General features: G+C 43.4%; 1 protein-coding gene across 1 annotated transcript in view; it reads right to left on the minus strand.

Annotated features, from left to right (window-relative positions):
- The window catches only part of IL18R1 (interleukin 18 receptor 1), a 37,698-nt gene that overhangs the window by 14,104 nt on the left and 10,239 nt on the right, over positions 1–13,355 (minus strand). Inside the window, exons 4-7 of the mRNA XM_060027660.1 lie at positions 10,367–10,532; positions 7,734–7,884; positions 5,030–5,131; positions 1,069–1,131 (exon numbers count right to left, since the gene is read on the minus strand). Coding sequence (XP_059883643.1) covers positions 1,069–1,131; positions 5,030–5,131; positions 7,734–7,884; positions 10,367–10,532 — 482 coding nt within the window. The remainder of the gene's footprint in view (positions 1–1,068; positions 1,132–5,029; positions 5,132–7,733; positions 7,885–10,366; positions 10,533–13,355) is intronic.

Raw genomic sequence — 13,355 nt, forward strand, 5'->3', positions numbered from 1 at the left:
TTTAAATAGTTAAAACTTTGAACTGGATAGTTATGAAAATATGGCATATCAACATTGTTGGAAACAGCTAAACAGTGATTAGAGGGAAATTTAGAACTTAAAATACACACACTACAGGAGAGGAGAATTTAAATTAATTCTCTAACTCTCCAGGTGTACAAAGGAAAAATGAGGTGCAAATTAAGCCTAAAATGAGAAGAAAAAATAATAAAGTTCAGAAATCCATAAAACTAGAAAGCAGGCAAGCCACAAACACAAATGGCAAGGTATCTGAGCTCCACCGGGCATATGTGGTCATATACATGACTGTGGCCATCTGTAGTCAAAGGGTGTGTGCTTTGGAAACAATCAACAGGATCAAATGACAATCAACAACAAACAAACAATGTAAGAAACTTGAATCCCAGCTCTGCCCCTTTCCTGGGGTTTAACTTCAGACAAATTACTTAACCTTTCTGAGCTTTGGTCATTTAATCCAAAGCTTAAATGGGAACAATACCCCTCAGAGTTGCTTTCAGGATTTAAGACAATAACATATTTCAGTTACCTAATCCAATACTCAGTTTAGCATACGTGAATTTATTCTTTTCCTTCCGTCCTTTCTCCTCTGAAAGAAATTACTCAACTGGACATATCGATTCATCAAGACCCGTCTAAACAAACCCTAAATGCAGAGTCGAGTCCATTGATTCAAAGTGAACCCATTAATCAAATATTCAAACCACACAATAAGTTCGAATCATTTCTCCAGAGTATTCTCATTGAGTTTTCATATTTAAAAATGATCATAGATACTATTAGAGGAAAGCCACATACAAAGTGACTAAAACCACAGGTCTGCAAACCACAGGCACTTCTATAATCTTTTGAACAGACTGTTAACTGTAATTATTACTAAAAAGGGCAACATTCAAACAACGACAAGGTTTTCCTGCTTTTTCAATATTCTTCAGTAAACATGGTATGTGTTATGAATACCATGTTGATCAATAAGGAACCAGATTTAGCCTTGGAAGACTATTATGACCCCCACTCACAAATCCAAAATATACGTATGTCAAAATATACCTAATTCCACTTTAACATGCGTAAGCTTTGGTCCAAGAAGAGCTGGAATTATATTACTGTTGTCTGAAAGTGAAAAAAGAAAAGAAAAATGCATTAGTGTTACAAGGAGTTTTGCTAAGACAGACATTTGTTGTAATACCCTTATTATTCCAGGTAACCAAGATTCTAACAGTCATCACTTTACATTTATTATTTAATGTATTTTCATTAAATAAGGGTTGCAGGGAATACTGGTCATTGTTTCACTTTCCATCAACTCAAAGCTCACCTCACTGGAGAAAGCACACTGAATTTGGTCTCCCCTCAATTCCAGCCTCTGCCTTCTGCCGCTTCAGATAAAAGCCAGAAGAAGATGCTCATCCAGGGAGACAATGAAACTTTTAGGACTTAGAAGACGCAAAGTCACTGGGATATGTCTTTCTGCTCTGCCTTTCTTCCTTCCATCTGCTCTCAACTCCTCAAGATAGATTTATTGGGTGCAAGGTCAAGACTCAGGTAGGGTAGGCAAAGCACTTACTCTCAGAAGCCTCCTGAGACCCTCCCCTGGCAGGACAGTGAGAGGAGTGCCCCTGGATGCCTCACTTGCCTCACCTTAGCCCCAGTCCTGCTGGGGTGTCCACCCCTGTAAACTCAGTTCTACTTCTGTTCCTTAGTGACCTCTGACCCAGACTGGAGGTACACAGATATGCTCTACCTCAGCCCCACTGAGTAACACTGAGGAAGGAAGCAATCCCCCAGCAACCTCCCACTGAGGACCACCCCACAACCTAGGATGCTAATAACTGCAGAACACGGACAGCCCTGTGGTCCCGCATTCACAAGGTATGTAGTCCAGTCCCTGCTGCTCCCATCATCAGCATCGGCAACTTTCTTCATGACCTGGACTCCCCCTTCTAAGTGCTTCCGGTGCTTCTGGGGCATTTACAAGTAATGTCCAGTGCCTCCCTCATGGGGGCTCCCAGGCGCCCAGCAGATGTGCTTGCTCACGAGGACTAAAGGGGACTCAGGTGCTCTCCTGCAGCACCCACGCCCTCCTAGGCTCTCCCAGGAAGCACGCGCTACAGAGTGAAGAGCAAAGAAGGGAAAGGAGGAGTAATGTGGGCAAGGATACAGAAAGACACTAGTGTAGCAAAACCTCAGGGTAAAGGACTTCCCTGGAGGTCCAGTGGTTAATAAGACTCCGTGCTTCCACTGCAGGGGGCACGGGTTCAATCCCTGGTCGGGGAAGTAAGATCCCGCAAGCTGTGCAGTGCAGCCAAAAATAAATAGATAAATAAAAATTTTAAATAAAATAGTTAAAATACAGTGATCTTCAACTATCTTTGTAATGAGCTGAGAGGTAGATCATAGATAATTAAAAACAAAAATCCCAGGGTAAGAATCTCTTCTGGGATTCAGACTCCAGGCGAGACTAGAATTCACGTCGGCAGGAAGAGCTGGAGGAACCGCTGCCGGACAAGGAGCTGACCCTCAGGTCTGAGCACAGAGGAACAGAGGTTGCTTCAAGCACACAGGGGCAGGAGATGGTTTTGAGTACTGGAGAAAATTGCTACTGATTATTTTTCTCTTCATCGATCTCCTTTTCTCAGGAATTTGGTGGGAGTCCTGGGAAGAGGAGGTGTAAAGGACATCTTTATGAAAGGACATCTTTGAGAAAGGATGCCATCTACTAGAACTCGAAGCAGATCATGGAGAACCCAGAGCAGTACTGGGTTTGTACAACTGGTGTAAAGTGAAGGGTACAATCCTACTGAAGGTAACAGAAGGAAGAGAACACTTCAGTGTGTGCCCCTGGCATGGCTCGTCTACCTCTGAAGTTACTATCCCTGGATCAAAATGGCACAGAGACGGTCAGCTGCAGGAGGAGAGACATCAGCAGGTCAGCCAGAGAGTGAGATGAAGACAAAAGGCAGAGGCCAGGTGGGTTGAGAGGCCTGGGATCCACAGCAGTGATGCTCCCCACGTGACAGTGCAGAGATCTACGTCCGTGACCACAGGTGAGCACAGACAAGGTAGGCGCTCAGTCCCGCTGCCCTCAGCAGAGGCCACGATACCTCCTGATCATCAGCGTCAACTCTAAGCTCCGCATTTTAAAAGAATGGTGGCAAAACTTCACCAAATCCAAAGGAAAAGGGCCAGGAGGGTGAAGAGTCCTGACTTCCTGTGGAATGAGGCACGACTGAAGAAACTGTTCCTATCTCAGTACAGAGCGACCTTGGAGGTATTGCGGGTTCTGTCCAGACCACCACAATAAAATGAATGTGACAATAAAGCGAGTCACACAACTCTTTTGGTTTCCCAGCACATATAAAAGTTATGTTTACACTGTACTACAGTCTATTAAGTGTGCAATAGCATTATGTCTAAAAAACAATGTACGTATTTTAATTTAAAAATAATGCTGTTGGAAAAATGGCGCTGATACACTGGCTCAATGCTGGGTTTCCACAAACCTTCAATTTGCAAAAAATGCAGTATCTGCAAAACGCAATAAAATGAGGTATGCCTGTAATTCACTCAACAGACATGTAATGAGCACATGTACAAAGGTCCAGTCGTAAGTACAGGAGAGACCAACATGAGGAATAGAACACAGGTTAATCCCTTCTTTCCAGGAGCTCTCATTCTAGTGATAGAAACAGACATGTCATCTGATTCTGAGAGCAACCAGAAATAAGAACAAGAGGCTGTGGGAGCACGGAGGAGGACGGACACTTAGCTGAGTCCTGAAAGACACAGGTGGCGTTCTCCAAGAAGACGAGGAAAACAAGATGGGTGGTTAAGACAGAAGGATAGTACGTGGGGCAGTGTGGGGATATGGGAGTGAGGAGACGGGAGACGGTAATACTAAGATGGTAATAACAGAGCTTTCCATGTCCCTGGCACCACTATCAAGGCTCTACAACCTCACTCACTCGGTCCTCAAGGCAACCCTCTGAGGGATGACTCAACTCATTACTGTCCCATGTCACTAGTGAGGAATGAGAGGCAGAGAAAAACTCAGTCATTTAACTCAGCCACGGTCACAAGCTCACAGGGTTCAATGATCTAGCACAATTCCTGGTCTTGTGCACATGCTCTTTGGATAATGGATATTCTTCTTCTTCTTCTTTTTTTTTTTTTTGCGGTACGCGGGCCTCTCACTGTTGTGGCCTCTCCCATTGCAGAGCACAGGCTCCGGACGCGCAGGCTCAGCGGCCATGGCTCACGGGCCCAGGCGCTCCGCGGCATGTGGGACCCTCCTGGACCGGGGCACGAACCCGTGTCCCCTGCATCGGCAGGCGGACTCTCAACCACTGCACCACCAGGAAAGCCCAATAATGGATGCTCTTACTGCTCCTTCCAAGAAGGAAGGAAAGAGGAGCTGATGGGCAGAAAGCAGAGATGGATGAAGGGAGGGAGTTGGCGGTGGAAGTGTCAAGGGACCAGAGATGTAGGATTTATACGATATTAAAGAAAGTCAAACTGAAGGATTTAAAGTAGATAAACAGAACTTATTGAGTTTAAGAATTTAGTTATGGGATACGCAGGTTATGGGGCGTGACAAGCAGGATAATGTCCCCCCACCAAAGGTGTTCACATCCTAACCCCCAGATGCTGAATATTATACCTTACACGGCAAAAGGGACTTTGCAATATGATTTAATTTAGGATTTCCGGATACAGAGGGTGTTCTGGATTAGCCAGGTGGGCCTAGTGTGATCACAAGCATCTTCATAAGCAGGACGCAGATGGTCAGAGTCAGAAAAGGAGATGACGAGATGAAGGAAGAGGTGAAAGAGATCTGAAGATGCTGCGCTGTGGGCTCTGAGGACGGAGGACGTGGCGTGCACCAAGGATGCAAGGCGCCTCTAGAAGCTGCAGAAGGCAAGGAATCGATTCTCCTCCAGAACCTCCAGCAGGAATGCAATCCTACCAAAACCTTGATTTCAGCCCAGTGAACCCGGTTCAGATTTCTGACCTCCAGCACTGTGAGCTAACACATCTGTGCAGCTTGAAGACAGGAAGTTTGTGGTGCTTTGTCCATTCGCAATGTGTGGAGTACAGCTATGTAAGTGGATGGCTGGAGAGAAGAGGGAAAACGCTGCTAAAGTCGACGAGCTCCGGTAACCGTGAACCCACAACGTTGTTGAATGAGTCATCCCAGGAGTTTACAGCTTCCTGGATGATGGGAAAGAATGTGAAGGGTGGGTCAGCCACCTGTCTTCAGACACTCGAAGGAGCTGTCATTTTCAGAAGGGACCAGACAATCTGTGGGGTTACTCAAGGCAAACACAAACAGTGAGTGGAAGCTACAAGAAGGAGTAATTGGACTCAATAAGAAAAAAAGACTTCTCTACAATCAATCCTTAAAATCTGGACCCAGGGCTTCCCTGGTGGCGCAGTGGTTAAGAATCCGCCTGCCAATGCAGGGGACACGGGTTCAAGCCCCGGTCCGGGAAGATCCCGCATGCTGCGGAGCAATTAAGCCCGTGCACCACACCTACTGAGCCTGTGCTCTAGAGCCCGCGAGCCACAACTACCCAGCCTGCGTGCTGCAACTACTGAAGCCCGCGTGCCTAGAGCCCGTGCTCTGCAACAAGAGAAGCCACCACAATGAGAAGCCCGTGCACCGTGATGAAGAGTAGCCCCTGCTCGCCGCAACTAGAGAAAGCCCGTGCACAGCAACGAAGACCCAACGCGGCCAAAAGTGAATTAATTAATTAATTTAAAAAAATCTGGACCCGTCTGCTGTGTGATTTGGTAATTTCTACGGTAGTTCCTGAATGATCTATTATTGGTTGAGTCATATGAAGGATATCTTCACTGGATAGGGTTTAATTAAATTACTTCCAGGGTCTCTGTCACCCTAAAATTCCAGGCTTCAGTTTTTCCATTATATATGGTCTGGGTTCATGATAAACCAAACGAGTAGCCATCATCCCAAAATATACAGCCCTTTTCCACAGCCACGTCTGTGCTCCTTATACGTTATTCCAGCCCGACCCCAGCACGTCCTTCTGCCCGTCCATCACACGCAGCCTCTGAGAACCAGCTCAAACAGAGCCTCTGACATCTATTCTTCCTCTGGACTCTCTCTGCACCCTGAACACCTCACAGATGACTCCAATTTCATATTCTACGGTGCTTCTATGGGGCAGGACCCTGCGGGGCTCCTGGGCACAAAAGCCTTTCTATGTCCCCCATTTCTGGATTACAGGAAATAGGCTTCATTCAGCCTCCAGGACCTTCCCCAAGTTCCACTGACAGGTTCAAACAGATGCTAATCAGGGAAGGGAGGGGATGCAGAGACAAGGGAGGAGCAGTCAGGACACAACAGTGCAGCCTTGGGGCAGGGTCCCGGTTCCCTTCAAGGGATACACACAACGATATATTTCAGCTGTTTTGCAGATACCGAAACCCCCTCCAGGCGGGAGAAGTTAATGGTGATAAATGGAATATTTCCTGCCATATCAGTAAACAAAGGATGTCACAGTCATCAGCGATTGCAGCCCTCCAAGGGAGCTGGTGAGCCCTGAGGAAACCCAGGAAGGAAAGAATACCTACCATCCAGCAGCCATCAGACTGCAGCCACTCCTTAGGGTGCCCTGAAGAAACTCAGGGTGAGAAAACACAGGATACTGGTCCCAGATAGCTGAGGTGCACATCAGAGGAATGATGCCAGACAGCCCAGACTCTTGCATCTTCCCATACATAGAAAAGCGATAAATTCCTTAACTTGGGATATCTGGCTTTCTTTAATTAACAATAATCTTTTGACGTTCAGACTACCTGCCCTTTGTTGCAAAACTTCTATATAACCTGGGTCCCCCCCCTCGCTTCCTCGGAGCAGTTCTCGCAGGGTTACTTGAGATGCTGCCTCCCAGGTTTGAAATCCTAAAAATTCCCACCGAATAAAACATAACTCTCAGCTTTTAGGTTGTGCATATTTTTTAAGTCGACTACAGTAAGCACCTAGATCCCAGACCGGTTGGAACCAGAAGGTTGATGATGCCGACTCCCGATGACCTCACCACCAGCCAATCAGAGGAGTGTCCACGAGCTGACCACGCCCTGCTCCTTGAACGCTATAAGACTCCTCACGACCCGCTCCAGGGCCCGACACAGTCTAGAGGGCATGAACCCGCTGTGGTCCCCTTTGCCTGGCAAAGCAATAAAGCTGTTTCTTTCTACTTCACCCACAACTCTGTCTCAGAGATTTAATTTGGTGTCGGGGTACAGAGGCCGGATTTGGCTTCAACCTTTCCTGACTATAATCAAATTCCTGAGAATCGTACATTATTCACTCCATTTTGTATTTCCATGCTTCCCTTACCTCCCAATACTCAGTACAGTTTACTGAGTATAGACACCCATCGATAAGTATTTACTGAGTGCAAGCAGATGCTTAATAACAAAAGATTCCACAATTTAGTCAAATACCAAATAAGAGAACTGACGCATCAGAGGTTCACCTATATAAACCTTCATTATTATCCCCCACCAAAATTTTTCAGCATGGCAGGTGATGCCGAAATGATTTTCACCCTTAAATTTGAACTAGTGATGTGGTCACGACTCCAACTAAGTTTGCCTCAGGCTTTCCGTACGGCTTTCGAAAAAAAGAAAATATTCCATTTTACTACGATACATTTGTTTTTTCCCGATTCTAAGATTTCTCTTACCTCCAACTATTGTTATATTGAAGGTTTTGGTGACGTTAAATAGTTTGCCATTACGAAGAAGGAAAAACATGCAGGTGTAATATCCCTGATCTTTAAACTCTGCATTCTTCTTTAAAAATGGGTTTTGATGGTTCTCTATCTTTTCACAGTTCTGTTATTAAAAAAAGCAAGTTAAAATATTTTAAGTGAGAGTGGTATCATAGGACAAGAATTCAAAATGTTAAAGTTAAAGATCTTTAGAGAAAGAGGGAAATAGAATAAAAACTAGCAATTTCTGAGCAAACGTCTCAGTGATCTGGCACTGCCTCTGCTGGAACAATGAAACAGAGTCCCATTCCTGGTATTATCATTATTATTAATTCATGCTGGGAAATAGAGTATAGGAGGCGCTGTAGTTGCTTTCCTCATTTTCCTTTAATCTCTTTCTTTACACACAAAGAGAGGGAAGAAGAGGAGAAAGGAAAAAAACCCACTACAACAAAAAAAAAATCCCCGCTTGGATCAAAACTTTCCAAGCAATTCTATTTCTTAATGCTTTTAGCTGAATTCCATGTATTCAGGACTACCCATCCTGGGGATGGGTAGTGGAGGTGGGAACAGAATTACTCAGAGAACCAGGTACCTAGCAGACTACCCATACCCATTGATGTCCTCCACCAGAAGACAGTGGACTGATGAGAAATGCATGAAAAATATTCCAATGTATAGGCACACACAAACATGTCTCTGTATCACAAATTTCTGTATGCTGTAGGAATGAATAATAACAAAAAGGCCACCTTTTTCAATCCAGCCATCAGGTACCAATAAATAGGTTCTGAAGCAATCTAAGAATGAGATGGGGAAAAGGGAAACTAAATTGCTAACCTTCACTAGGTGACACTGTTCTTGTAAATACCAACCAAGGAGCAGCTACTGCCCACAGACTCCTCTCAAAGCTGCCAAAGCTGGTAGCAAGTGGAGATAGACCCAGAGGATGCTTAGAATGGGCTTGTGAAGCACCCACATGTGTATCTCACATCAGTGAACTGTTTCTGCATACACCAAATTTTTATAAACCCCAACTTATTTTCCTAAGGCATATTAAAATATCAATTCCAAGGCATATAAAAATATCTCTATTTTTTTTCCAATCGTTTACTGATTTAGCTTCCTTGTTCCCCTCCCCTCAATTTTCTAGCTAAAAACATTCTCAATACGTCTATTTTCTAAATTCAAATACCTGCATAGAGGGATTTCTTAAAACCCAGTACACTGATCCCCACACATTTATATATACTGTAAAAACATTTGTACACGTGACAGGAAATAGAGTCAAGTCAACTCAGGGCTGATACAGATATTTGGAAAACATTTTGGATAAGAGCTTCCCTTGAAAAATCACAAGTAAACAGTGTTCAGGCAAAAGCTACAAACAAACATTTCTGAGGAATCATCATCAGTAGCTTGAACTTTCTCAAGGTCATCTCTTCAGACCACCCTCTCTCACAGCTCTCCAAAGTTTCCATGACAGAGTTACACCTTTCAGATTTGTTCCTCTATAGAAATAATATCATTTGTGCTGTGTGTGTGCATGTATGTGTATGCATATTGTGCATGTGACTGCATATATACTTGTGTATATACAATTTCCATAGGATTGTCTAAAGGAGCTCTTACAACTCAACAAGTGAAAGGTACATCAACCGAAGAGAATAGTTCACAAGAGAAGTAATATTAAGATGTAGTAAATACATAAAAATGTTTAACTTGTTATTAAGGAAAGAACTGGGGGAAGGATACTGAGTTACAGAAGGTTTGCACGTCAGATTTTTAAATGTTCTTAAAAAGTATTCATTCCCATGTGGTAGTGATATGAGAAAAAGAGGGTTTTAAACTGGTGTAGCTGCCTGGAGAGCAGCTTGATAATTTAAATCAAAAGCCATAAACATGCTCATAGCCTTTCACCCAGTTATTCTACTTTTAGGGATTTAGTTAAAGAATAAAATCATAATACACCTCCTGAGTTATGGGAATGATATTTATTTTAGCCTTATAAATAATAGTGAAAAGTAGGACATTAACAAATGTCCAATAACAGGGGCTTAGATACAAGTGTATACACATGGAATCCATGTTTGGGAAAATGTTTAAAGATGTGGAGAAATCATCACAATATAATTTTTAGTGGACAAAGGAAAATACCACTTTTTAAAAGTAGATGTTTACATGGAGAAAAACCCCATTCTCTGGCTGGTGGGATTATGAATGATCTCTGCTATCCTCATCATTCATTTCTTCCATCTTCCAATTTTGTAAATGCATATATTCAGAACAAACATATACAACAGAATTTAAATTTTTAAGTATATGCAGCAGAATAAAATGAACTAGCATTCCTAAAAATTAAATTTTTTGAAAGAAAAGGAAAATTAAGGAAGGGAGAGGAAGCTGTTATCATTTATTGAATGCCCAACACGGGGCAGGAACCTTGACACCTGCGTTACATGTAGCAGCTCAGACAGGCCACCTGAGCTGTGTGGACTCACAGTTTGTATGTTACAAGACCAAAATGCTTCACAGCCATCAGACCCTCACTTTGGAATTTTGTCTTTTCTGTCAAGTTTTAAGTTAAAATATTTTAAAAGCGTTACCTTATACAATAACGTTCTGTTGACCAGTTTTTGATAGTAACTATGTTCACAGGCTATCTGCAAAGATTTTTTAACTTCCACAGATTTACTCATTACTTGTTTCTCAGTAAAACAGCTGTGTTTAGGTCTTCTGATGACATTTAATTTCCAGTCATGAGTATCATTTCTAGGAAATAAAGGGTCAGACATATTTTATCATTAGTACAGAGACTTTGCAAATACCACCTTTTAGTAACCAATCCAGTGAAAAATTTCCCTTCTTTTTGTATAAAGAGATTCATTCATTGATGCCCCAATCCTGCTCTGTCTCTTTTTGGTTCAGTGCAGCAAGAAATTTAATAACTGCCATGGGAGCGGGGGTAGGGGGCAGTAAATGAGAAAAACCCGAGATGTCCTAAACACACACACACACACACACACACACACACACACACTCACACACACAAACCTACATCAGACCATATGTATTATGGATGTCAGGACAGAAATGTTTAAAACGTCAATGGTCTTTAGAGATGGACAGGTTCAAAGATTCTTAACCCAGGATGGGAGAGTGGAGGTGGTTCATGAGGACTATAATGCTTTCTGAAGGTCTGTATATATACACTGCATTTTATATTTCTCAGGACACTTTGTTCCTATCCTCTTCTCTTACTGTTGAGTAAACCATGTCTGGAGTGGCTGCTCTCCATGTAGTCATATTAGCACTTTAAGTACCTTACTAAGCAAAAATTAGTTTGAATAGATGCCATTGTTGTTCCTTCTGGTTAGAAGTTAGGAATATAGAGGAGGAAAAAATTTTAACAGCATTTTTGGAAACGATCTTTTTGTTAACTTTTTATTTTATGCTGGAGTATAGTTGCTTAACAATGTTGTGTTAGTTTCAGGTGTACAGCAAAGTGATTCAGTTATATATATACATGTATCTATTTTTTTCAAATTCTTTTTGAATTTTTTTGGGGTTAGGTTGTTACATAATATTGAGCAGAGTGCCCTGTGCTATACAGTCGGTCATTGTCGGTTATCCATTTTAAATATAGTAGTGGAAATGATCTTTTAAAAAAGAAAATGTTTGCAGTCTCATGTTTGCTTGAACTGCACGTTACATAGAGATCCATCTACTAAACACGACACGAGGTTACGTTGTCCCGTGTGCCTGACACATCTGTACTCGCCCCCCAGAGGCTCTTCCAGCTCTCCTTTTGAGTCTACAATCAGATGGACAGAAGACTGGCACTCGCAGAGTTCCAGGTATTGTACCACGTGTGTGCACTGAGATGACTCTTTTCCTTACGTTAGATGAGACACCTAACCTTCAGGCAAGGTTAAATAACTCGCCCAAGGTAACACACCTGGTACACAGTCGGGCCAAGATGCAAACGCACATCAGTTTGGCCCTCAAGGCCAGGAGTGCTTGGTACAATACTTTATGCTCACAAAACTTTGATCAGACAATGCGATTTTCACTGTAGGATTAAAGTATCAGTCTCCAGAGACATTTGATTATTAGTAGAGGACTCCTGAAAAATTAAAGGAGGATTCCAGGAGTAGGGTCTGGTCACTGATGACTCCCACACAAAACTACAAAGACTCACTCACCCAAATGATGTACACACACATACAGGCACCCATACACACATGCATACACACACACACTCACACCTCTGTGCAAAAACAGAATACTGTTCACCAGTTGCACTATATTTGAAAAAGTTTCTATCTTCAACGCTCTCAGGTGTTCAAAACCACCTTCTCCTGTGTAGGGTCCCATTTATTTTCAAAACCACAGTCAAGGCTGCTGCGCCCACCATCGCTTTAGTCTCGTGTTATTCATCAGCCTCCAACCGCTTCAAAGCTTATCACACAGCACTCTGAGCCCGCCACCCTCCCCGTCCTATTCCTGGCCCCTCCATGCCTCTCTGACATCCTGCCTCCACCTGACGAGTCCACTTTCTCTTCCTACCCCAGGCTGTGTTCTCCACCTTTCACATCAGAAAGACAGTTAATGCCCCTGTCCCTCCCTGTCTCCAAGTGACATTTGTAGATGACTGACTCTCCCCATCAATTTGTCCTTTCTGCCTTCTCCAGAATAGTTTGTGCACTTGAATCACGTCTTTCTTCAATCAGGATTAGGGAGATCTTCTTCTTCCTCTACTCCTACTGTGAGTATACATTCTGCCTTAGTTTGAAAAGACCCAGTTGTGACCTACTTCTGGAATCGTCCCTCTTAAAAGGTCACATAAAATTCATTGGTTAACAAGAGTTTCTGAACTTCTTTCTAACTCCTGGGAGTTCCCATATATAAAAACAAACCAAAATGACCCCTTTTTGTGCAAAACCACAGGAGTGCTATCAAGATTTCACTGTGGGGCTTCCCTGGTGGTGCAGTGGTTGAGAGTCCGCCTGCCGAGGCAGGGGACACGGGTTCATGCCCCGGTCCGGGAAGATCCCACATGCCGCGGAGTGGCTGGGCCCGTGAGCCATGGCCGCTGAGCCTGCGCGTCCAGAGCCTGTGCTCCGCAACGGGAGAGGCCACAACAGTGAGAGGCCCACGTACCGCAAAAAAAAAAAAAAAAAAAAAAAAAACACACATACATAAGTACAGACACAACATCACAAATGTACTGGATAAACACTATGCCATCAATGTTCTCACTAACGGTTCATCACATAGAAGTTTTCTTGTCCCAGTTACTCCTTCCCCATCTCACAAAATAAAGTATAAAGAGAACCAAGTTCAGTAATAATCATGGACACATTCAGTGGGTTGCCGTCATTTCACAGAATTTAGGATTCTTGACTACGAATACCCTGGAAGACTCTAGGGTTAGCCTGAGAAGGCTGTGCAAAGCCCTTTCAGTGTTCCCCTCTGTCACTGTCCCTGGCTATAAATTTGTCATTGGCTGACACACACGTCTTTCACCAGTACCGCCACCTGGCTCTCAACAAACCCCTGAAAACTGGACTAGGATGTGTCTACACCAATACC

This window comes from Delphinus delphis, chromosome 12 (assembly GCF_949987515.2).
Source record: "Delphinus delphis chromosome 12, mDelDel1.2, whole genome shotgun sequence".
Lineage (NCBI taxonomy): Eukaryota > Metazoa > Chordata > Mammalia > Artiodactyla > Delphinidae > Delphinus > Delphinus delphis.